General features: G+C 38.9%; 1 protein-coding gene across 2 annotated transcripts in view; it reads left to right on the top strand.

The window, feature by feature from the left end:
* Positions 1-24,581, top strand: part of dysf (dysferlin, limb girdle muscular dystrophy 2B (autosomal recessive)) — a 112,829-nt gene that overhangs the window by 37,623 nt on the left and 50,625 nt on the right. For both annotated transcript variants that reach the window (XM_079257547.1, XM_079257546.1), the window contains exons 33-41: positions 3,720-3,901; positions 4,127-4,267; positions 5,056-5,085; positions 5,186-5,221; positions 5,529-5,570; positions 6,399-6,500; positions 7,198-7,359; positions 11,471-11,654; positions 11,757-11,830. In XM_079257547.1, the coding sequence (XP_079113673.1) occupies positions 3,720-3,901; positions 4,127-4,267; positions 5,056-5,085; positions 5,186-5,221; positions 5,529-5,570; positions 6,399-6,500; positions 7,198-7,359; positions 11,471-11,654; positions 11,757-11,830 (953 nt within the window). The remainder of the gene's footprint in view (positions 1-3,719; positions 3,902-4,126; positions 4,268-5,055; positions 5,086-5,185; positions 5,222-5,528; positions 5,571-6,398; positions 6,501-7,197; positions 7,360-11,470; positions 11,655-11,756; positions 11,831-24,581) is intronic.

The raw sequence follows: 24,581 nt of genomic DNA, 5'->3' as shown, positions 1-24,581 counted from the left end.
AATTACTAGCACGTCTCAGTCAACTCTACAAACTTTCTGCCATCTGGTGGCTGAAAAGTTGCATTTTTGACAACTGAGTTCATCTTTCAACCGAAGCTCAAAGTAATAAAATAAATATTTTGCTTACAACATTAAAAAAAAACTATCAAAACCAAGTTCTATTATTTATATTTAATGCAGCTTTTCTTGTTGTTTGGACAAGATCAACAATTCATCAAACTGAAGAGCAGATGGTTCACCAACTTCTATTTCACCAACACATTGTTGTAAGACAAGTGTTTACTCTTGAAATCATGTTTATCAAGTCTTGTTGAGGCCAGGTGAGAGTAACGTCTTATATAAAGAGCCCAGTGTTGGTTAGTTTGGTTTTAAAGTCACTGGGCTTCACTAATTGACGTTCAGTGTTTTGTCAGGCTGTAATTTCAGGAACTAGCCCACAGATTTAGAGGTTAAATAAAACATCTGTGTCTCCTGACCCCCAAATAGCAAGTAGACTAAATTAGCAAGAGTCAAACACTTACCGCTAAAAAAATCAAGCTATTCAGCTACTGGACAAAAAAATCTATTAATGCAGCGTGACTCGCTGCTAAGGAGGTAGGCAGAGCTTATTGAAAATCATTATAATGATCCAGCTTTAATATCAACCACATTCATCGTGAGAGCTGGATGTGGGGAGCTGACGACACAAAAAATGCTGATTTAATTAGAAAACAGTCCTGACTTTAATTAGAAAAAAAAAAAAAAAAAGGGGTTTCTTTTGATTTAAAGAGGTCATGGAAACTGAAGCTACTGTGTGTGTTAATCAGAAGCTCACCACAGACTCAGATGTAAAAACAGCTCCTCTAAACAGACGGATGGCTGGACGGCGGAGAGAGGAATGATAGATGAGAGGCTGCTTAAAGGAAGGGTTACAGAGAGGGGATGTCAGAGAGGATTCTGGCAACTAACTAATGATAAATCACTATCTTCACTCTGGCTCGTTAGCTCACACACACACACACAAACACACACACACACACACATTGTAATGGATGAGTAAAACTGATGGATGGACTTTACTTGTGCGCTAATCTGGTGTTACATGGCGTCTTGGCGGCCATGATTAAAGACTGAGTCAGCTGTCAAACGCCGGGTTTTTATTGCTTTCTTTTTCAATTCGATCTTCTGTACTTTTAGTCAGAATCACTTTTCACGTTATGTTTGTTTTAGCGTTTTTCTTGTTTCTCCATTCTGCCTTATCTGTTTCTATTTTTATTCATCTCTTCTTAGTCGTCGTTTCTTTCTTATTGTGGAACAGTTTATTCTTCATCATCTGTGCTTATACAGAGGAAGGTTCCCACCTAGGTTTTCATTCAGGTTCAGTTCTTTTCTGTTTCTACCACTTTGTTTGCCTTTTAATGTTTTCTTATTTCAGTTTATGAATTGAAAGTTTCTGTCTGACGGAAAATTTATACGATAGCACTCTTTCACCCTTGTTCAGCTGTTTTTTAACAGCTAGCTTAAAAGCCAATCACATAGCAGCAACTAAATATATATGGGATTGGTAATAGAAAAGAAACAATGACTTAATTACAAACACAATATGAAGAATACAATCTATGAAGTATAACATGTACAACCTTGAAGCCGATGGGCTACACCGAGTACAACTCCTGTCAGCTTCAAACAGGAAACTGTGGGTACAATTCACACAGACTCATCAGAACTGGAAACCGGAAGATGGAAAACCTTTGCTCGTATGATGAGTCTCCATTTTGGCTCCACATTCGGATGTTGGGTTCAGAATTTGGTGAAAACAATAAGAAAGCATGGCTCCGTCTGGCCTTGTAGCGACAGTTAAGGCTGCTGGTGGTGTAATGTGTATAATGTTTTCTTGGAACACTTTGGGACCTTTAGTACCAACTTTTTTTGTTTTAACCACCACAGCCTACCTGAGTATCGCTGCTGACCACTTCCATCCCTTTATGAGCACATTGTCACATCTTCTGATGGATACTCTCAGCATAACAATGCACCATGTCACAAAGCTCACATCACCTCCAACATGACGATGAGTTCATGTACTCCAACAGCCTCCACAGATCTCAGTCCAGCAGAGCCGCTTTGGGAGATTCTGATCATGTACGTGGAGCCAACAAATTCACAGGAAAAGTGCGATGCTTCATGTTAATATGTAATTCAAATCAGTTCAATTCAACTTTATTTGTATATCCCATCAATGTTGTCACAGGGTACTTTACATACACAAATCAACATACACATCATTTCCAGCCAATTCATACATATCCTATAATAGAAACCAACTGATTGCACCGTGTTATGACTTCCATCCAATCCCCCATCCTGAGCATGCACACGGCGACAGTGGGAAGGAAAAAACTCCCTTTTAACAGGAAGAAAACCTCCGGCAGAACCCGGCTCAGGGAGGGCAGCCATCTGCCTCCCTGAGCCGGGAGTAAAATCTCTGAGAAACGTTTCTAACACCTTGTTGGATCTTAGACACCAAGCATTAAGGCGGTTCTGAAGTCACCTTGGGCCCACCCCGGTACTAATAAGCGGTGGGTAAGTGAATTAAGCGGACACTTTTATTCAGGGTGACTATTCTAGAACTCATTATTGGGGACAGTATGAGTTTCAATACTGGGAATGTGAAAAACAACAAGCCTACAACACGAATCAACCACACACTTTGAATGTTTCACACTGACTAACTCTTTTTCTGTCTTCAGCTTTTTTATTTCTTTCGCTCCTTTTTTTTAAGTCTCTATTCCTCACCTCTCTTCCCAGTCTTCGTCATGTTTACGTACCCGTTTGGCCCCTCCAGAGCACTGACTACTGCTGCTGCTTCCCCTCTGTACACACAGACGAACACACACAGCCTTACATAACCCCCCTGGGCTGTTTGTATTGCTGTTTATATGAGCTAATGGACTATTGGGAATGAACGGTAATTGAATGGGTCACCATGGGTGGTGCGTCTGTACGGTGCTTGAATGTGTTTGTGTGTGTGTCTCGGCTACAGGGTTAAGTGAGGGCTGGTGGGAAAATGCATCTTAACTTCTGTTTACTCTGATGCTAACGGCTCCACAGAGACTCGTTACTCAGCCTGAAACAACAAACTACCCAGTCAGAGTCACTGTATGTATGTGTGCTTTAATGCGTGCGCCACACACACTTAGAGTTATTTGTGTCTGTTAACATCGAGGAGAGTGGCTATGACCTGGAATAACAAACCTCTCAGAGAAGCGTTCCCAGAACTCCGTCTCAAGCTCGGCATTCCCAAGCTGCTGATGTCACCCTGCAGGATGCCAGGACAGTTTGGACAGAGGCAAACCCACAAAGTCATTGCTATATTTCTGAGGACGTTCCCTGTGTTCAAATGTAACCTCATCCCCTCGTTTATGCACATTAGGACAGAAAGTCTGGATTAACAGTGGCTGAAAATGTTGCACAGAAGAAGTACATTACAGGCAATCTCATCTTTACCAGACCATTAAATAAGTTGACGTGGCTGGATGTGCTGGTGCGTGTGAACGCTGTCCTAAAAAGTGCCAATATACAAATCATTAAATTGATGTTTTCACTTGCAAATAATTCCTTTTTTGTGTCATACAGATATGAAGCAAGTTACTTCTGTTCATTTCCTGCATTGCAGCCCAACCAGACCCATTTAAAATGGTGGATATTAAATTAGTAAAGAAAACGTGTTCTTCTTCCAGACCCCTATGCCATCGTATCCTTCCTCCATCAGTCACAGAAAACGGTGACCATGCGAAACACCCTCAATCCCACTTGGGACCAGACACTCATCTTCTATGAGGTGGAGATGTTTGGGGATCCAGATGCAACAACGGCCAATCCTCCCAATGTTGTTGTAGAATTCTACGATCAGGATACATATGTGAGTGTTTAACTGTCGGCGTACCTAAACACATGTTTTACTCTTAAATAATCCCTTCGTGATGAACAAAAGTTGGAAAGCCTTCTTGTGGAAGTTCTCGACTTTTAATTTAAGGCAAAACAATTAAATGTTAGCTTCTTTATGGTGTACAGAATGTAAGAAAGCAAAACATAGAATTTCCTAATGAAAACAACCCTGTGAATGTGTGGTGTTGCAAATGTCCAGGGAGCGGATGAATTCATGGGCCGTTGTGTGTGTCAGCCCTCCCTGACTCCCTCCCCACGCCTGGCCTGGTTCCCAGTTTACAAAGGAGACAAGAGCACTGGCGAGCTCCTGGCTGCTTTTGAGCTAATACGCAGAGAAAAGGTTAGAAGTTCCACACCTTCATAATCATCATCATCACCTTTTATTTTTTTCCTCATCGTCCTCCATAAGCTCTCTAGTCGTCCCCCCCCTTTTTTTTCTTCTCCTGTTCATTTAAAATAATTTGTAAAATACTCAATGTACTCTGGGGAATATAGGCGTTAGACTTTCAAACAGCTGCAGTCTGCAGCTTTACCACTAGATGTCACTAAATGCTTAATCAACGCTACTTTCAAAATCATCCATTTAATCTTGCAAATGTACCTGATGTAAAGTTGACATTGTGAAAATGACATTAAAATACAAATTAGAAAAAAAAAGATGAAATTACAAATACTGAAAAATCCACAATCAAATAGTAACATTGTAATAGTAACGTGATTTATTTATAATGATGACATCAGAAACTAAACTACATCTTGTGACTCAAATTGCTGTATGTATACTTTTCAAGTTTATTTTTACTTTTTCTTTAATATTTCACAAAACAGAGCCCACTGTGTTTAAAGAGGGGGGCCTCAAAGCAACGCTTCCAGGTTACATGACCCCATAAGAGGCATATCCGCTTCTGTAAAGTTACAATGTCTGGTTTTTGAAGAACACACACCCCTTGGAGCAGCAACACACAACAAGCACCCCAGAAATCATCCATTTTTACTCACATTAGGCTGATGTTTGGGTCAAATGTTCCACAGTGTCCCTTTAACACAAGTGCTGGCTGAAGCTTTTCTTTCTTTGCTTTTTTAAATTAATTTAATCCCAGTAAATCATCTCAGCATTTGTGTCCACAGCCTGGAGTGCACCATATTCCAGGTCAAGAGGTGAGTTTATCTTCTGTCCCACTTTTTGTGGAGTTGTTCCACTTTTATCAACGGCTGTGGTCATTTTCAGCTTTTGAAATCAACCTTTTATCACCCGCAGGGCGACTTCGTCAGCTCCACCCACGTGCTGGATGAGGTAAAAGCACACTGACTGCAGCGTAAATCAAACAGAAATTAAATGTGGAAAATAACCTGAAGTTTTTCTTGATCTCCTTCCAGCAATTTTGCATCAGTTTTTTTTATGACTTAGATAAGATAAATATTTTTTTTGTGGCCTAATGGGTGAAAAATGATCAATAAACAGCCTGATGCTAAATACATACAGACTGCATTTAAAACAAAAAAAAAAAAAGGTCAGATCATTTGTCTGTTGTGGTGAATTTTCTTCTTTTTTTACTGCTTCTAATTTGTTTGTCCTTTTTTCTCTGCTGTTGCTCCGTCAGTTGATGTTTTCAGGATTCCTGTCTGAAAACCTGCAGCAATGGGTACAATATAGAAACACATGCACAGTATCCAACCCATCCACATGCATCCTGTTTTATGTGTGCGTCTCCCATTAACAGCACACGCAGATAATGTCATCATACATGCATGCTGCAGACTGACTGTCACACATTACAAATACCTTAATCTTCCTCAGTTTTTATGTGGTTTATTTGTTTTTTCATCCACTAACAGAGTTTAGTTTCGTCTTACATTGATCTTCGGATGTGTCCGGAAGCTCAAAGAGGACATGTGTAGTACATTTCAAAGTATATTTTTATAGTAATAGTATATTTTTATAGTAGGGGAATTCCAGTTTCTGAAGAAATAACCTAAATTTAAATATATGTGCAGAAAATGTTCCTTTTTGTTATTTGGCAGTGATTCTTCACCTTGAGAAAATAACTTTATAAAGCAGGGAAAATATTTAAACATGCCGTCTTTAGCCTTCCACAGACAATCTAAGTATGTTTGCCTGCTGAAAGTAACGGATTAACGCATCATTTTATGTTTTTGTTAAATGGTACATGTGTGCCTGTAACCTATCTTGCTGCTACAATACTAAACCTCGTCTTTTAAAGTGTCGTCGCTGGTTTTATAGAAACAACATGCAGCTGGCAGTAAACAGCACAACTCGCTGTCATAAACAGGGGTGCCCAAGTCAGTCTACCATCCTGCGACTTTTAGACACCTGAATCAAATAACTGAATTCTCTCTTCTGCTGCAGGATGGTTGATCTCAGGGACAAAACTTGTGCACCCCTGGTCTATAACTTCAGCATCCATACTACGTCATGATCTGATTTGACTTGCTGCTTTCCCGCGTTTCAGCCGGACGAGTCAGACCTTCCATACCCGCCTCCTCAGAGGGAGCCCAACGTCTTCATGGTTCCTCAGGGAATCAAACCTGTTCTGCAGAGAACAGCCATTGAGGTAGCACAAAGATCTGCTCTGCTTTTCTGTCGCACCATGTTTAATATAATTTCTCTTTCTTTTTTTTTTTTTTTCAAAGCTTCTTTTATTGAAAAATTAGTTGGACATAATATTTAAAATACAATACAGTCATTTTTTTTTTTTTTTTTAAATTTTTTTTTTTATATATATAACTCCCCAGAACAAACCCACCCTGTTGCACCATTAAAAAAAAAAAAAAAAAAATTCCAGAAACAACAATACAGAGATTAAGTTACTCATGTAAGATAAGTGAAGGATCCACCTTTTTAATCTGATCCAATACAGGTTGCCAGATATTGAAGAACTTATTGACGCAGCCTCTTGGCTTATTTTCTCCAGTGTTAAATGACGGAAAAGATCAAAAAACCACAATTTAAAAGATGGAGGATGCTTTTCTTTCCACCTATAAAATTTCTCCTTTAAGATCAATAGTTACTTTTTTTATTTCATGCCACACAGCAGGTCAGAAAGTTAAATTATAAGCATTTTAAACAGCTTTGCTATTGAACAAGTTTAATTAGAAATTGCTCGGATTAAAATAAGTAGTTTAAAAACTCTAAGCTGTTCTTCATCCTCCTCTCCTTTTTTTTATTATTTAATGGTATTTTGAGTAAGTTAATGATGACAGTCTGGGCAGCATTAATACTTCCCTTCTCCTCTCGTCTCCCTCTGTAAGATCCTAGCGTGGGGCGTCCGGAACCTGAAGAGTTTCCAGCTGGCCAGCGTCACTTCTCCCAGCCTTCAGGTGGAGTGCGGCGGCACCATGATCCAGAGCTGCGTCATCCGCAGTGTTAAGAAGAAGCCAAACTTTGACATCAATACGCTCATCCTTGATGTGGTGAGAGCTCAGAGACGCACTGTGCTGTACATATACACACACCATATGCACACAACACACACAAACACACAGTGTAATCAGCGCAGAGGCTGGCCGCTTTCATGGCTAATGAGAGCTCCGCTCTGATGTGGTTCGCTTCAGTCATTTGTCTTCATCAGTGAAGCCACAATAATGGCAGCAGAGAGGAGAACTGTAATCTTTTTATTTTCCCAAGAAAAGTTCAAATCCTTTAATATAGAAATAAAAGCTGCTCATTTGGGATGTTTCCAACTGTTTAAGGCTGCTGAGCATTTGTGCAGAAACAGAGCGGGACTTTCCTTTGGAAATGTGTATATTCTGTACATTACCAGCTTAACGTAAGTACAGGGTGGAGGTTTACCGCGGCTGTGATGGCACATGACTCACTACGTTTTTTTTCCCATAAATATGTTTATTGAATTTTGTATTTAGAGAGAAGAGAAAAAAAAGACAACATCAAAACACAACAAAAATACAGATAAAATAAAACATAAAATTAAACCCACCCACCCTTGAACTCAGCATTCACAAAAGTTCGTTTCTACAGATCAAAGTTTTTCACAAGGCGTAAAAAGGGAAACCAAATGTCCTTGAGGTCCTCCTGTTTGTTTTTGGCCACATATGTCAGTTTCTCCAAAGCCAGGTTACTGGACATCAGGTTGATCCAGTGGTTCACTCCAGGTCTCTCAGTGTCCTTCCATTTCAAAACAATGACTAATTTTGCTTGTAACAAGCAAAAATTTACAAGTTTCCTTTTGTTTGCAGTACATTTAAAACCATTGGGGGAAATATGCAAAATGCATAATTTACAATCAATAGGTATTTTACATTCAATGACCCACTAGTTTTAAACTGGATGCTGCTGGAGAACATCTGAAGCTAAAAAATTATGTATGTTGTTTGGTTATAAATGACTAATAAAAAACAAGTGGAGATACTCATTGAAACGTAACATAAAACAAATGTAACTTTTATTTAATCCATTAAAACTTACAAAGTATTATTGTAAAATTTTGACGATGGTCTGAAAATACATCCTGATTCTAAATTTGATGCCAAGATCCAGTTTAAAACAGGAAATAATGGTGATTTTCCCAAACTGACCATTGAATACGGTCACCGTGGCCTTTAATCTTACAGAAAACACATGTCGGATGCAGAAGAGATCAAACATAATATAAAAAGCCGGGCAATGTCAAAAAGCCAGAAATCCTGCAATGCCAATATACTGCATGTCCACGTGTCAAAGACGAACAGTCTGAATCATGAAATGCAGTACTTAACTATCCCTGAACATACTGTCTTTAGAAAACACACAATATGTAATGATGCATCATGTAGGAACAACAAAGGAACTGGGAGAAACTCTTCCCACTCTTGGACAAACTGCATGTTAAAGTAAACCATTACCTAAACCAGTGGTTGAGGAAATGGTTTTGCAATGAAACATAAGAACCCATTATCCAAGAAAGGAAGGAAAACAAAAAGAGAAGGTAAGAGAGCAAGAAATAAGATGAGTCAACATTAAACAGACTTTTCCTGGCTGGAGAGAGCTCAGAGAAGAGACAGGATGCAAGATGGATGTCCTTGTTATTGTGTGAAAAGTGCAGTGGTGTGGCTATAAATTGAGTCATTATTAACCCCAATTACATTGATTTTCACTTCTGGAATTGCAAAAACTTTAACTTTGTACCTGTAGTCAGTTCTCACACCTTTGTTCTCCTTTGGATTATCAGTGTGATGGGACAACTAAAACCTGATTTTAAGCACATCAGGTATGTGCGTCTTTTTTTTCTTAAAGTGAAATCATGACTTCAGATCTCAAAGTCATCAGTCTCTCCAGCCTCCATTTAAAGGGTCTGAAAATGGCCTGTTGACATGTAAAGGTAGGTTAAATTTAATGAAAATATATCGCTGGACCGCATGAACTCCTCAGGCTGCTTAGCTGCTTTATAAAGCACTAAGTTCACCAGCTGTTTAAGGAAATGACCTTAAAACCAGTTGAATACTTATCAAAATAAATCCTCTTTAGAGCAAGACGAACTTTATGTACAAGCCCTCATAAGAACTTTTACTAAAGCAAAAAAGTTGATTATAAGAGCTTAGATAAGCGCTATGATTATAAAAAGCCAAACTTTATACACATCTGCAACTAACTCCACTTTGCTGCCACTTATTCAGTCATTTATTTTAATTAAGTTGACATAGCTGGCAAGTCGTTATTATACATCCTGTGAGAATATATTTCCACTGTGTTTACATTGCTGCCATTACATTCCTCCAAAGTGTTTTCTTATGAGAGCCTAAAATGAAATATGGAAATGTTACGCACATTTTCCTTAACGGCAACAGCAGCAGCTCCAAAACGGGCTTGGGAGTTAAATGTTAACAATATTAAGGTCTGAAGTTGATCACCTCAGTGTTTTATTATGACAGCTTTAACTGGGGTATGGAAATATTCACATATTTTTCCCTCAAACACAGATCTTTGCTCTGGCTCGTGCAGTTTAATGTTAACAAGACTAAGGTCCTGTTTTGGCCACCACAAAAGTACCACTGGCTAAATCAGACTATGGAAATATGCACATAGTTTTCCCTTAAATTCAACCCCTGAACAAAGTCCAAGCATTTAATGTTAACGATATTAAGGTCCTGAGTCGGCTGCACAAGTGTTTTCTGTTACCACGGTAGCAGATGAAAATTCATGTCTATAGTTCGCTTAAAAAACAAGTCTTTGAAGAGTCTAATATTATCCCCACAGTAAATGGTGTGCCATTAGCATCATTAGCCTCAGTTAGTCCTTCTTAAAGCTGGGAGGTCAAATACATCACAGTAGCCACCCACTTTTTGGCCCTTTAGCCAGACTGGCTGGATAGGACCGACAGATTTCCTTGACATGCACTTGTTGCTGTAGCTGACCACGAGAGAGGCTAAGTGAAGTCTGACAGCGCTTAGGAGGAAACACAATGCAAATGCATTAGCTGCAGATGCTGCTTCAGCAGCAGGACCGACATCAGGGGTGTCCAGCTCCGGTCCTCGAGGGCCAGAATCCTGCTGGTTTTCCATGTATCCCTGCTCTAACACACCTGACTTGGATTAATCAGTCATTATGGGTGGGAAAATCGAATCGAAAAATTGAAAATCTGGATTTTTTTTGCTTAACTTTTTTCTTTGCTTTTTTGTTTAAAAAAAAAAAAATCGTTTTTTTTTTTTTTTCAAATAAATAAAAATAATCCATTATGAAATTTTAGTCATTTTTATTGTTTTTATTGATCTTTTAACTTCTCTTTTTGGGTATTTTAGCAGTAGAATGAAGGTCTGGCTGCTGGGTTGTTTTTTTCCTAATTGAAATGAAGGAAAATGACGACTAAAAAAAAATTTTTTATACATTTGTTTTGTTTTTAATCGCATTGAGAATCGCAATTTAAATCGAATCGGCACCCAAAAAAATCGGAATCGAATCGAATCGGGGCAAAAGCATATCGTCACAGCCCTATCTGTCATACTACAGAACTGGCCACTGGATCAGTTTAATGCAATTTTTCTCTATTCCAGTCCTCAGGCCCCCCTGCCCCGCCTGTTTTAGACATGATCCTCCTCCAAAGCACCTGAGTCAGATTATTGGTCTTCATCAAGTTCTGCAGCCTCTAAACTATCCCTTTATTTCATTCAGGTGTGTTAAAGTAGGGTTGCGTATAAAACATGCAGGGCAGGGGGGGCCTGAGGACCGGAATTGAGCAACACTGGTTTAATGGAAGCCAAGTGTGTGAGCCTGGACCTACATTACCTTCACCAAGTGAGAGATTTTCAGCAAGTGCGCTTGTCTTCTCCAGCTTTTTTATCTGTGCAGAACCGATTACAGCTGTACTGAGGCTAGTATGATTGAAAAGCGCAACAAATATTCAGTTTTAGTTTAGTTTTCTCTCCTATTTGGCCTGAGTAGGTTTAATAGATTTTAGTGTCGTATAACTGTCAAGGTATTTGCCATTTAATCTATTTTTATACTAAAATTTGTGCTTGTTATTAGTTTCCACAGCTGCAAGGGATTTTCAGTCAGGGATTTTGATTTATTTACACTCTGCTTTTCCCACAGAGACTTCCCCGCGAGGAGCTCTACATGCCGCCAATCGTCATCAAAGTTATAGACAACCGTCAGTTTGGGAGGAAGCCGGTGGTCGGTCAGTGCACCATCCGATCGCTGGAGGAGTATCGGTGCTCTCAAGAAGGGGAGCAAGCTGTGGAGGAAGAGGAGGAGGAAGAGGATGATGGATGGAGACGTAAGTGATATAAAGATGGATGATGCCAACACAAAAATCTGGGTGGATGAGTTGTAATGAAAAAAAAATGCTTCTGCTTTTCTTTTTTTTTAATATGAGAAGGTGAGACATCCCATTTGACATCTGAGGAGGTCTTCATTGACATTGATGATGAGGTGCCACTTGTCTGTGACCAGGTAAAAATATCTCCTAAGTTAGTTAGATAGCTGAACATCAATGTGTCGCCAGAGATTTGCAGAAAACAAGACAGTTAATTAAGTTTGAGTGAATAGTAGGGATGGGATGATCAAATCAAAAAATCTAAAATCAGGATTTTTTTTGCTTCACAATTTTAAATTTGATTTTTTTGTTAAAAAAATTGGATATTTTTTGTCATTTTTATTGTTTTTATTGATCTTTTTACTTGTCTTCTTGGGCGTTATAGCAGCAGAATGGTGGTCTGGCTTATTGTTTTGTTTTTTTGCCGAATTGAAATCAAGAAAAATGACGAGCAAAGAAAAAGGTTTTATACATTTATTTTGTTTTTAATCTACAAAAATCAGGATTTTCAAAGAATTGTGAGAATCACAATTTCAATCAAATCGGCACCCAAAAAGTCAGAATTGATTCGAATTGGGACAAAGCATATCGTCACAGCCCTAGCGAATAGTTTCCATCTGAAATTGATCATCTTTGGACATTAACTGGACAGCATTTTGGAAATTTAATACAACTAACGAATGACTGCTTCCCATTTAGAAATGTTATAGTGTCCACAGCACTGACCAAAGCCACTTCTGCTGTATGTTTCTCTCATCATGAGCTGGTAAAGTTAAACTAATCCTCTACTTGACAAACCACAGTTTTAGCTAAAACACCTCCAACACGAGGAGGGACAAAACTCCACAAGCATTCAGTTCAGTCGGTCATGTTGAAACGTCACGTGAGTAAATAACTTACCTAAGTCGACCATCTTACAGCCAAGAAGCTACTTCTTTTATCCATGAAATACTGCAAAGTTAACATTTTGAGTAGGTTTTGATGCTGCAGCTTTACTAAAGTTTTGTGAAGTTAAACAAAGTTCACATGTTCACCATCTTTGATTTTGTGATTGTCGTGATACAAGATGTATTTCATTGCTGGAAAGTGGTTATTTCTTTTTTTCCTTTATTTTTTTTGTAGCTTGTTCTGTCCTACTAGACTAAGAGTAAAGAACAACTCTGGCTTGAGCGGTACAGAAGTGAACTATTTCACAGCTAGTGCTTAAATTAGCAAACTTAGCTTAGTTTAATTTAGCAACTAGCTTCATTGATCTGTAATTGAGAGCAGCTGATGGCTTTGAATACTACTCATCTTTATTTCTAACCCCATTTTCTCTTGTTACCTTTTTTTTAAAAATAATTAATTCAATATTGTGCTGTATATTGTTGTGTATTTAGCAAGTTAAGGAAACAAAATATCACTCGTGTTTGTGAGCAGCAGGCTTATGCTACAACAGTATGATTTGAACATGATTAGCTTGTTTCTGGGTATTTATGTAGTGTAAAAGTCAAACAAAAACTTTTCGTCATTGTAAATGCTATGCTCTACTTGTTTTTTTTCCCCTTCATTAGATACCTTTATTCGAATCAGAGAACTGTTTATTGGTTACATTGTCAAAAATGAACAAAACCTGTGATTTCATTTTGAGGAAGAGTTGTAAAAAGTTAGCGGTAAAGCAGAAAACTGTCAGGTCTGGGTTGGAGGCGGACACACACACTGGACAGAGATAACTTCAAACAGTTCTTTAATAACAGAACTCAGGATTGTTTGGCAGGAATATTAAGTAAAAAAGAAACTGGTCAAAACTCATGAAGCCAAAAGAATAGGAATGGACAGGCAAGGATGTGGCAAAGAGGACACAGAAATGGGTTTAAAAACACTGGGAAACTGGTGGGAAAATCAGAATACAGGCTGAAACGCAAGGTGAGACTCACAAAGCGATCTGGCAAGGAAAGGATGCAGCCAGATGCCTAAATACACTCAAAGAAGGAAGAGACGCAGGTGAAAGACATGAGGGAGGAGCAGACGAGGCACCTGGAATGACAAGAGAATTAGGTTCAGAACTACAACACCAGAAGTGCAAAAAAAAAAAAAAAAATCAAAATACGCACAAAAAAACAAACCCTGACCCAGGAACTGGATCCTGACAAAAATGGCTTTTGTGATGAAATTTGGTGCAGAGTTTCTTAATCCTGGTCCTCTGATCCCACTGCTCTGCATGTTTTAGTTCAGACCAAATACACCTGATGCAGAGTAAGTTCTATGAAAACCTGATAATGAGCCATTGATTTGAGTCAGATGTGTTAAAGTAGGGTACCTATAACATGTGCAGGTTTAGTGTACACGTTGAGCTGATTGACACTCATTGTCCTGGTAGTTAACCTCGCTGAATTTCTCACATTTCTCATCCAAACACCAGAATATAGATGTACTATGAGGATGCAGACACCTTGAAAGTCAGCCGTGTTTAAGCATGACCTTATTTTTAAAGGGCCCTTTTTCCCTACTTAGAATACTATTTGTAATGCGTCCACAGAAATGTCGTTTAAAGCTTTAGAGTTTCCAAACACAACAACCACAACCTGACAGAAGCGGTTTATCTGATGATCTTTGGGTCATTATGAGCTATTACACTTTTTGTTTTGTTTTGTTTTCCATCTTTTGTCTTCTGACCGTGCTCTTAGAATTAGACATGTTTTCCAAATCTATCAGCCAAAGATTTTCAACATAGACTTCGACGAGCACGTAAAGTCAATTACAGAGAAGATACTTTTCACTGGAAGCAAGTAAAACTTATTTCCCCTGATACATAGATACGACTGTGGTTTCACTATGAATGCTGCTGAACACAGGATTGAATAGAATTAGATGACAACATGATTAGATTTTATTGGTTTGACAGACCACAAGAGGTTCACTTGGGTAGGGTTGTGGGGGGTGGGGTGGGTCAAACATAAATAATGCAGCCCCATAAATACTAACTACGCCGCCCACAGTCCAACCTCGTGAAATCACATTAGCATTAGCAAGAGAGAAGCCAGCTGGAGTTGTAGGAATGCAGAGTCATCACATTGTGGTCCCTGAATTCCTGTAAAATTTCCTGTCTTGCGTTTAAGATATAACAATAAGTTCAAGTAGCAAAGGAAATTAGTTGGTGTTACAAAAAAAACAAACGAAAAATTGGCTGAGTAAACTTTTTGGCACTGCTGGAGCCTGTTGTTGCCGCCATCAGTACTCCATACAGGTCAATAATCCACCACAAGTCAAACAGAGAGGAAAAACAGAAAATAAAACTATTGATATCTAGTGTCCCAGTTGCTCTGCTGCACTGGTTGTAGTGGTATTAATTCTCACACCAATAACTCCCTGGATAGAAATGGGTGAAGACAGCATGGCAGGTCTTGGAAAAAACCCATTTCGGTCTACAGGATTGAAGTTAATGGGCTACAACGTGGAAAACCGCTGGATCGACCTTTTCTTTAAAGGGTTCCGAGGTAACACTTAGACTTCTGAGCTTTGGGAAAGAATTCCAAGCTCGTGATTCCTGTCAACTTTCTTTGTGTGAGAGTAAAAATTCAAGACTTCTGTTGTGGATTTCTGCACCTTCTGCTCTACTTCAAACTTCCACTCTCCTTTCAATGGTTGTCAGCTTTCTTTTATTCCTTCTTTTCCCCTTCCTCATCCATTCCAGCCGTCTGTTCCCGTATAATGATCCTATCATCTCTCTGTCTTTTCCTTTATTTTTCCATCTCCTCTTTTTTCTTTTACCTCATCTCGTTTCTTCTCCTGCAAAGAAACAAAAAGAGTCTTTGTCTTGTTAGTTATTTTTACTGGAACTCTCCTCCTTTTGTTGTCTACATCTCCTTCCTCACCTCCTCTGTTCCCACCTTTCAGGTTCCTTTATATATTTCATTTCTTTCTTTTCATTATCAACCATTTTTGATTTTCCTTCTTGTATTTCTCTTTTGCACAGAAATCAAATGACATAATCAGACTCTTCCTGTGCATCTAAACCATTTATTCTTCATAGTTTCACAAAAACAATCCATAAAAGTTAGAATTGAACATGTATCTTTTAGATGTATTGGTTGTCGCCTGCAGGCACGTGAGGCCAGCGATGTCCATCCATCTGTAATTAGAGTAGCTTAACTTAGTTTTGTCTCATATCCTCCTCTGTGATGTGCAGTCATGAAGAAATCGTAGTGAAAATTTTCATTGTAAATTTCTGAAAAAACAGGTCACATGTATCTGCATTTGCTATTTTCCAGTTATGTTTATGTTTCACTGAAAAGACACCTGCTGGAACGGACAGAATAACAAATGGTGCTTTATTTGTTTGTTTTCTTGCTTTATTTCTGTCCACCTATAGGCAGTAGAAATAACTTCTACTGTACAAAGTTGGTTTGACAGACAGTGTGCACTTAATTATTACAAAATACTTCCACACGTACCTTCTGAGATTACTTTATGTTGGGAATTTTCATTTAAGACTGTTTTGCAAGCAAAATTTTTTCAATTTTTGTCTCGTAATTTCAAGCAGTCAAGAGAAGGTGTTTTTTTTTTTTTTTCCCCCCCTTTCTGCACCAACTTGGAATAAAATGTGTTCATCAAAAATGGCCCATTTGTACGCGTCTACCGCATAAAACGAGGAAATCACAAATGTGCACCATGAGCTCTCTGGCAATAGTTTTTCATTTGCAACCTCCTCATTTCTGGCAGGATACATAAACAGCTGAAATGCACGATTTTCTTTTTTGTTTTTTTTGTTTTTTTTCACTGGGAGTTTACCAGGAAGTGAAAATGCCAGGTTGACAATGTAGCGCCCACTACTGGATTGCAGGTGTACTACCTGTAACAGCTTTTAGTCAGAAGCACATCTAGATTGTAAATTCAAACCCACATTTCACACTGATCTGTCAAAATCAGGTCGAGCAATAGTTGATTATTTATTATTAATATTAATAGACCAGTTTTCCAATTCTTTTTCCATTCTTTTTTCCTCTTTGTGTTTTGTGTTTGTGGCTAATTGTCGCTTTTCGTTACATATATTGTCCTGTGTTACACTTTTTTTGTTTTCTTTATTCTTATTCTGCTTGTCACTCCTTCCTTTCCTCTCTTTTACTGTCTCCTCCTTTTCTTTGAAGCTTCTTCCCCCACTTTTTCTTTCATCACATTCTTTTTATTTGTATGTTCTCTATTAAAGATGTTTTACTTCCCTTTAATTCCTTGTGGGCCCTTGTTTTCTTCAGCTTTCCTTCCATTCTTTCTCTCCTTCAGCTCACCTAGTTTACTTCATTTCCTACATTTCTATCTGCCTTCATTTCTCCTTTGCTTTTTTTCCCCTTCATTTTATCCAAATTTGCCATGTTAACATGCCTTATTCTTCCTTTTATTCTTTTAACCCATGTGTTTGTTGTTTATTATTGCTATCGCTCTCTTTTCCTACATTTCCTCGCCTGCCGTTTCTGCAGTTTCTTTCATTCATTAAATGAATTTTCCCGTTCCTTCCAACTATCTATCAAGCTGACAGTTGTTTTAATGTGGCAGCTAATTAAAATGCATCCTTGTGTTATCCTCTGCATTGTTGTGGTTCATCAACCGCTCATTTCCTTTTTGATTCTTCCGCCATCTTTAAGTCCTTGCTGGTGTTTTTCCATCTTTTAATTTCTCTGTTCGTCCCTCTCTGTCATCCTTTAACCCACAGGCGCCACAACAGCTTCACACACACCATCCTGTTTCCATTATTTTACTTTGACTTCCATTAATTTCCTAAAGACTTTATCTAACCCTAAACCTCGTCTTCATAGTGTAATAATGATTGTCTTCATTAAGGAGACAATGTTAAACGTTTCCTCCATGGAGGGGGTGGTACTGTGTTTCGTGTTTGGTAACATGGGAGGTCCAAAAATGTTCAGCCTGAGCTAAGATATGTAATTTAGTGGGTGTGTGTGTGTTTTGTGGGTGCAATGAGTCCATGTAGGGTGTCGAAACGAGTGTAAACTCACTGACATTAACACCCAGTTAGTTAACTCGTTCAGTTATATTGACATGCAAGCAACAGCATTGATGCAATAACAGTAACGCAACCAGCAGATGAATTTGCAGTGATGGCTAAATGCTCGACACGGTTTCAGATTCTAAGCAGACGAGTTGTAATTTGGAAGATCAGAGTTGAACAGCTGGTCAGAAACTTGAACGATAAGCCAAATAGTTTAATTATTCTTTCAAGATTCAGTATTAAGAACTGTAAGAGTGGCACTGACTATAAAGGCCCTCTTCTAGCTGTAGAGAACGAGCATTTAGTTAATGCATGCTTCCAAAAACCACTGAAAGTCCATTGCTTGTTTCTTTGTTCTTTACTAAATCTTTTCAGTGTTACAGGAAAGAGAAAAAAGAATATACAAAAAAATAAAGGTACTCCTTCAGAGTAAATACACTTAAACATGGTCAAAGACTAGCGTGCTCTCTGGGCTCCACAGCAGGTATGAACAAAAAAAAAAAGAAAATCAGACCAGAAGCAATCAAAAGCCGGAGCTCAGAGCAGCCTTATTTGTCTTCAGTTAAGCTTGTTAAAGCCCAAAACTTTCTCATAATTAAACAACTGAATATTTTACCAACAATATTAACTAAATGGCTCTAACAAGAACAATGATTGTTTATTTCATGTCTGAAAATGGCTTATGAATAAATACCAACGGAAAAGGAGACTAAGGCTGTGTCCGAATGTCCACACTATTCCCTACATAGTGCCCTACATAGTGCTCACACCCTTTTCTAGGGGTGTCTGAATGTCGAGAGGAAAAAAAGTAGTTTACTTAAAATTACCCACAATTCATCTTGAAAAGTAGTGAGCATCGGTGGTCACAAGACGGATTAATATAGACCGTAATGCATTGCGGGCAGGTTACATAAAAACTACAGAGCATTCATTTTATTTACTTATTTGTTGAATAAATATACAACAAAGAAGGAATAAAATATAATATAAAAAACACATTTTTTCACATGAGTTTCGATCGGATTTGGACCAACGTGGTGGTTGCTGTGGTGACAGCGGGCAGTCACGTGATCTATGACCAGTAGAGAATAGCCAGATTCATGTCCGAATCACCAACAGAATGAGTGCATTAGTGTCGCCCTGTGTAGTAAATGAGGGGTCAGGGAATGGGGTGGACATTCGGACACAGGCTAGGACTACAAATACACTTGATTTTAATTACACATACACATAATTATCACAGCGTCTTCACATACGTTGCATTTATTTAATGCGCCACTTTTGACTGAGTGGGTTTTGCATTCACACTTTTCTTTCATCAGACTCCAACAAGCAACTCCTGTTATTCTGTTCAGTAACTTTGTTTTGTTCAAAGAAGAGGTAAAAGTAGCACAAAGCAGAGCCCTGTGTGTTTATATAGATAGATAGATAGCATTTATTGTCATCATACATTTCTACAAAGACATTTAAAAGCAATTCCTTATAATGCACATGTAAGATATTCACTTGTCCAAATGTGAAAGAAGGAAACGAAGTTGGCTTGTGAAAAGAAGTTAACAAATCCACTTATAGAGGAGTTTATACAGTCAGCTGTCTGGTAATGAACCTGCCAGGGCATGATGAGAAAATCTATGCTGAAATACTGGTTAACGGGTCAAAAACGGATAAGTGAAAGATGTTATGACATATCTTAAATTGATGTATTATTTGGCGCGTTTCAAATATGCTGAATCAGCAGAATTTTTCATTTTGGCTGAATTACATCAGTATCCTTCATTGTTGAGGCTGTGTACTCCATTTTACAGTTCAGGTTCAGTAGAATTAAATAAAAAACATTATGACTTGGTGACTTTGCTCAAGTTTCTTCCAAGTGTCTCCTGCTGTTTGAGCCGAAGGTTGCTGGCCTTACAGATGTGATGCTCTGGAACTGAAGGATATTTTCAGGTGTAAGTTATTAAAGATGGAGAGGCTAGAAAGGTAGAGGGCTAATCACCATTTGTCTTCTTCTGGTCAGCTGTAAGTAATGTGCAGTTTTCAGACATATTTGACACAAAACGTGATACGACCTGCATGTTTTCCTAGTTGTAGACGTGATTAAGCGTAGCAGCAGTGTTACTGTACCTCTGTGTGTGTTGTAATCCCAGCTACTTTAGACAGTCTGAATGCACATTTAGGCTTGGGGCTCTTAATCAGCCTTCAAATCTTGTTATCCACACATCACCTCACTGATTCCCCTTGCAAAAAATGGTGGTACACTAAAACCATCTCTGTGGAGGAATGCAACGACCATGATGATGTTTCTGTGTGTTCTGAGTTAAATTGTCAAGCCTTCTTTTTGACTGAATGCCTTTTTTAAAGTTCTTCCAGCAGCTTTGATGTTAATATTGTGACTAATCTTAACCAGCTAACCTGAAAGTGTGTCTTTTTTCTGTGTGTGCATGTTTTCCTGTAGCTTGCAGATGGAGCCAGTTCAGCTATCATTAACCTTTCAGCCTCTAGTTCCAGCCTCCATGTAGGTAACAAAGTCATCTTTTCACCTCATTCATTCATTCATTCATAAATCATGTTAAGCTGTTCACTTGATGCATAACTTGTTTTATCACCATCCATCGGCTCTTTTCTCGCACCATCCTGCATCCCATTCCGCATGCCAGTAAAACTTAATGCAGGTCTGCTCACGTTGGCAACAAGCAGCACAGATTTTTAAAATCCAAACACAGTGACGCTGTAGATTTAAGTGGGAAACTTTCTGCTCCTTGGACATAAAGTGCTCCAGCAGAGGTTTCATTCCAGAGTTTTATTGATGAGGTTTATCTGATACGAGACACTGATCGATGACGGTGAATACAGAAGCTGGAAAGAATGAAAAACTCTTTCATGTTCTGCTGTTTTGGTCTTGGGTCAAGAAAAAAAACGTCCTACATCATGGAGAGATCCGAGTTTTACTGAGCTGTGTGGTTTCAGCAGAAATCTGATTCCACATTCGTACGGGAGACAACGTTCCTAGTTACATTCTTCCATTTTATTTTTCTAAGCCAGGTCAATTTGAAGACTAAACTTGACCTGGAGCAGACTGCGCGCACAAACTCTCCTTCCTCACTCGACAGTAATTGGAGGGGGTGATTTCTTTCTCTCCAAACAAAGATATTTGTTTTATTAAGGGTCAGATATTGAAACCAGTCAAATTAAAGGTTCGGCTTTCTGTCTGGTCTGGGCCAAAGTCAACAGAGCTGCTGTAGATCCTCTAAACCACAACTCTCTGTAAGCAGACGGCTACTAAAAGGAGGTATGGATGAATGAGAGAAGGCTAAGAACGGAGAAAGTGACTGGTGAAGTGAAGCAAAAAAAAAAAGAAAACCTAAAGAATCAGAAAAGATTTGAGTGAAAGGAGGAAAAGATTGAGCTAATATCTCCTGGCACCAGAAACGGAGAGCTGGCTCTCTTATGTGTTGTAAATCCTGTCTCCTTAATCTCTGGTCCGGATCCAAGAAAACGGTGGAGTAGGAGTACGCCTGATGATTCCCAGATTACTGTGCTGTAAAACAGCTTCCAAGGCGGATCAGTCAGATCTAGTTTCAGAGTTGGAGAAGTTTAAGATGATCGTCTGTCAGTCGTGGCATGACTCCACAAACCTCGGGGGCTCCCATCCCCTTTGGATGCATCTGAGATCTAACATGGCTCAGATGGAAAATGAACGTTGGGTGTCACGTCTCATCTGCAGAATCTGTGCTTGACGACAGTATTTGTCACGGATCAAACCAGCTTCTTTGCTTTCTCCTCGCCACAAGGTAGCTGCATATAAAATCAGCATATAATGTGTTATCCATAGGTGATGCGTTTTACATGAATTTTGCCTCTTCAAAAAAAAAAAGTGGTTGTGCTGCGACCCTCTTTTTCCCATTAATTCCCATCAGAACTATTCAGGTTCGCTGCCAACCACCAGTCGGATTGGGTTAAAATCTCACTTTGAAAATGTTGTAGTTAGCTCCAACTTCTATAAATCCTTTCTGGCAGCCCTGCGACCAGAGAAACTCACTGAAATGGCTTCATGCCAGGTGACATTGTGGCATTTGGGGGGGGGGGGGGGGGGGGGGGGGGGTTATGAAACACGCATTTATGGCTCTCTAATGACACTGTCACCAAAAACAAGATGTCAAAATAGCTTACTAAATCATTATTGTTTTTCTTGTTCTGCTAATTTCAGCCGCAGACTGATGTAAGCTGCTGCTCTTTTCCAGGATCTGAGAGCTGCACATATTTTCTGCCCAGAATGTCATTCAGATGCATCTGTGTGGTTCTCCATGGTGCATTGCTTTGGCAAGCTGACTTTTGGTCTAGTGTTAAATTTTTGTATATTTTAGTGTCTGTGTAACAAAGATCTTTACTTTAAACTGCATACAGACCCTCCATAGAGACCTTCATTCAGTGAAATGTCAAAGGATGCTTCTGTGTTTTCTCAAAAACGTGCAGTTGTGCTCAAAGGTGGTGCAAACATATGATGGACTGGAAATGCTGACATGCAAACCTTCATTGACCTTAAAGGTATTTTGTGGTTGTTCAGAACAAACCATAACAGGAGAAAACTAAGACTGGTCCAAAACCATCTGACTTTGGAATAACAAAGTCGACAAACAGCTGTGATCTTTGTAAAACGCTTTATTAGCATTGCAACAAAAGATACAACAAAGTTTTGTTCAGTTAGTCCGTCAGTCAGCAGCAGCAGATTAAGAAAGTAACTTTATAAAGTACAAAAAAAGAGGTGTTTGCAGAGATGTCAGAAAAATCTGACATCTCTACAAAAGAGGAGCTAAAGACCAAAGAAGAGGGATAAAAGGGCAGCAAATACTCTGCAGAGACGTGTGTATATTAAATGGCAAAAGAGGCGACTGCTCTGCCAGTTAGCATGCATGTCTTATGGCTATCCAAGCCAAACAAAACCACCCTCAAAAGTCTGGAGTCTATATTGAGATCTGCTTCTGCTCCTGATCATATGAAGACATGATTTACAGCAAAAAAACCATCAGAATAACCAGTTAAATCTATGTTGTTGGTGCTAATGTATGTTTACAACTTTTTACTGCCATCAAGTAGCCAAAATATCACATCAGCATACATGAAATATTGTGACATTTCACTGAACAGCTACATAGGGGTCAGACTCCAATCTTCGAAGGCCAGTATCCTACAGGTTTTTGATGTCTCAGTGGTCCAACAAACCTGACCAAAATGAATGAATAGGTTGACAAGACTCTGTTGGATCCATTAGATTTGAATCTTGTGTGTTGGTGGAGAGAAACAACAAAAACTGCTGGATACTGGCCTTCAAGGACTGGAGTTTGACAATGCTGGTTTAATGCAGTTAAAGGGGAAAACATGGGATATGATAATCAAAATCCCCTATTATGGATATTATTGTACTTTTTCTTATTGGCTTTTGTACCTTTTGGAGTTTAAATCACAAGGAAAGTGAAAATGAAAGAGAACTTGAGATTTGAACTTCAAATAAATCAACTTTCTGCACACAGAGATGGAAATTTGTATGACCAGTTTGTGTGTTTAAGATAAGCTTTACTTTTTTTTTTATCTGTAAATCATTCTATACTTACATGGAAAATGGAAATTTTTCAGAAGTGACTCAGAGGAAGGTAAAATAAAAGTTGCCCTTCATCTTTTTACTGTGCTGATGTTTCCATAATGGAATGGAGTCCATCACCACTAACTACCAATTTCGTCTTTTTGGTTAGTCACGAGTAGCCAGAAGTCTGGTACGCATAATTTCCTGCACGTCAGAAAGGTTTTCAGAGAAAGTGCGACCATGAATGCATGCGAGTAAAGCGGTACATGGAAAAGCATTCAGGAAGCTGATCTAGATCGCGTCACTTCTGTCTAATGTCAGTCACTGATGGTGAAGAAGACGTTTGTTTATGTGACAATGCCACCGATTTTTACTTGAGGTTTTGGTCCTTTGCACTGAAACCACAATGGAGCGGATGGCTAATGCAGTCAACCCTCCTCACACTTCTACCCCTAAGTCTTTCCACATTCTTCACATTGACCAGTTTGTTTTGGAAATTCTGAATGGGGTCAAAGAAAATAGGACATGATTTTTGGCTAGAAAGTTTGCTGGTTTGGGGAATTCTTCTCCAAAACACCATCCGTCTGTTGCATCCCCCCAGCCATCATCTGCTGATCCGGGTTCGGGTCAACAAGGCAGCAGCTTAAGCAGGCTTTCCTCACTGAAGAGTTGCTGAGCAAACGCATGCTTCTGCATCATTTGTAGCAACCATCCCAAGACAAAGCCAGGTGTTTAAAGCCCCAACTCGGAGGAAAAACCAGTCACATCTGTCACATTCTGTTTCTGTCGTGTGTGTGTGTGTGTGTGTGTGTGTGCTGATATAATGTTGTTGTAACAAACTGAATAACAAATATGTTATTTGTAGGAAAAGCTTGGAAGGAAGCATGAGGGAAAGTTACAGGTCTCATGAGGATTAGGCTCTAAAATGACTTGGTTAGATTTAGAAGGTCATGTATTGGATACAAATGTGGAATGAAGCTATTTAAAGTCAATCAAAGCCTCTTAAGTTGATCTTGGGATGCTAAGGAGTCCTGACACCGCCGTTAAGAAAAAGAGTTCTTTATTTTATAAGTTGTCATAGATGGAACGACAGCAGTCTACAGACTGTTGCCGTTTTATTTCATTTGAATGCAGAAGCTGTGATTTTGGTGTTTTTTCTTTGGGCACAGTTAATCAGATGCCCTATTCAGTTCAATTCAGCTTTATTTGTATAGCACCCCTTCACAGCAATGTTGTCACAGGGTACTTTACATACACGTAATTTCAAGCCAGTTCATATATAGCCTATAATAGAAAACCAACTGAATGCACCGAATCATGACTTCGATCCAAT

Source organism: Telmatherina bonti, assembly GCF_933228915.1.
Source record: "Telmatherina bonti genome assembly, chromosome: 18".
NCBI lineage: Eukaryota > Metazoa > Chordata > Actinopteri > Atheriniformes > Telmatherinidae > Telmatherina > Telmatherina bonti.
Note: the sequence above shows the minus strand (reverse complement) of the source record. Positions and strands in the feature narration are given on the sequence as shown.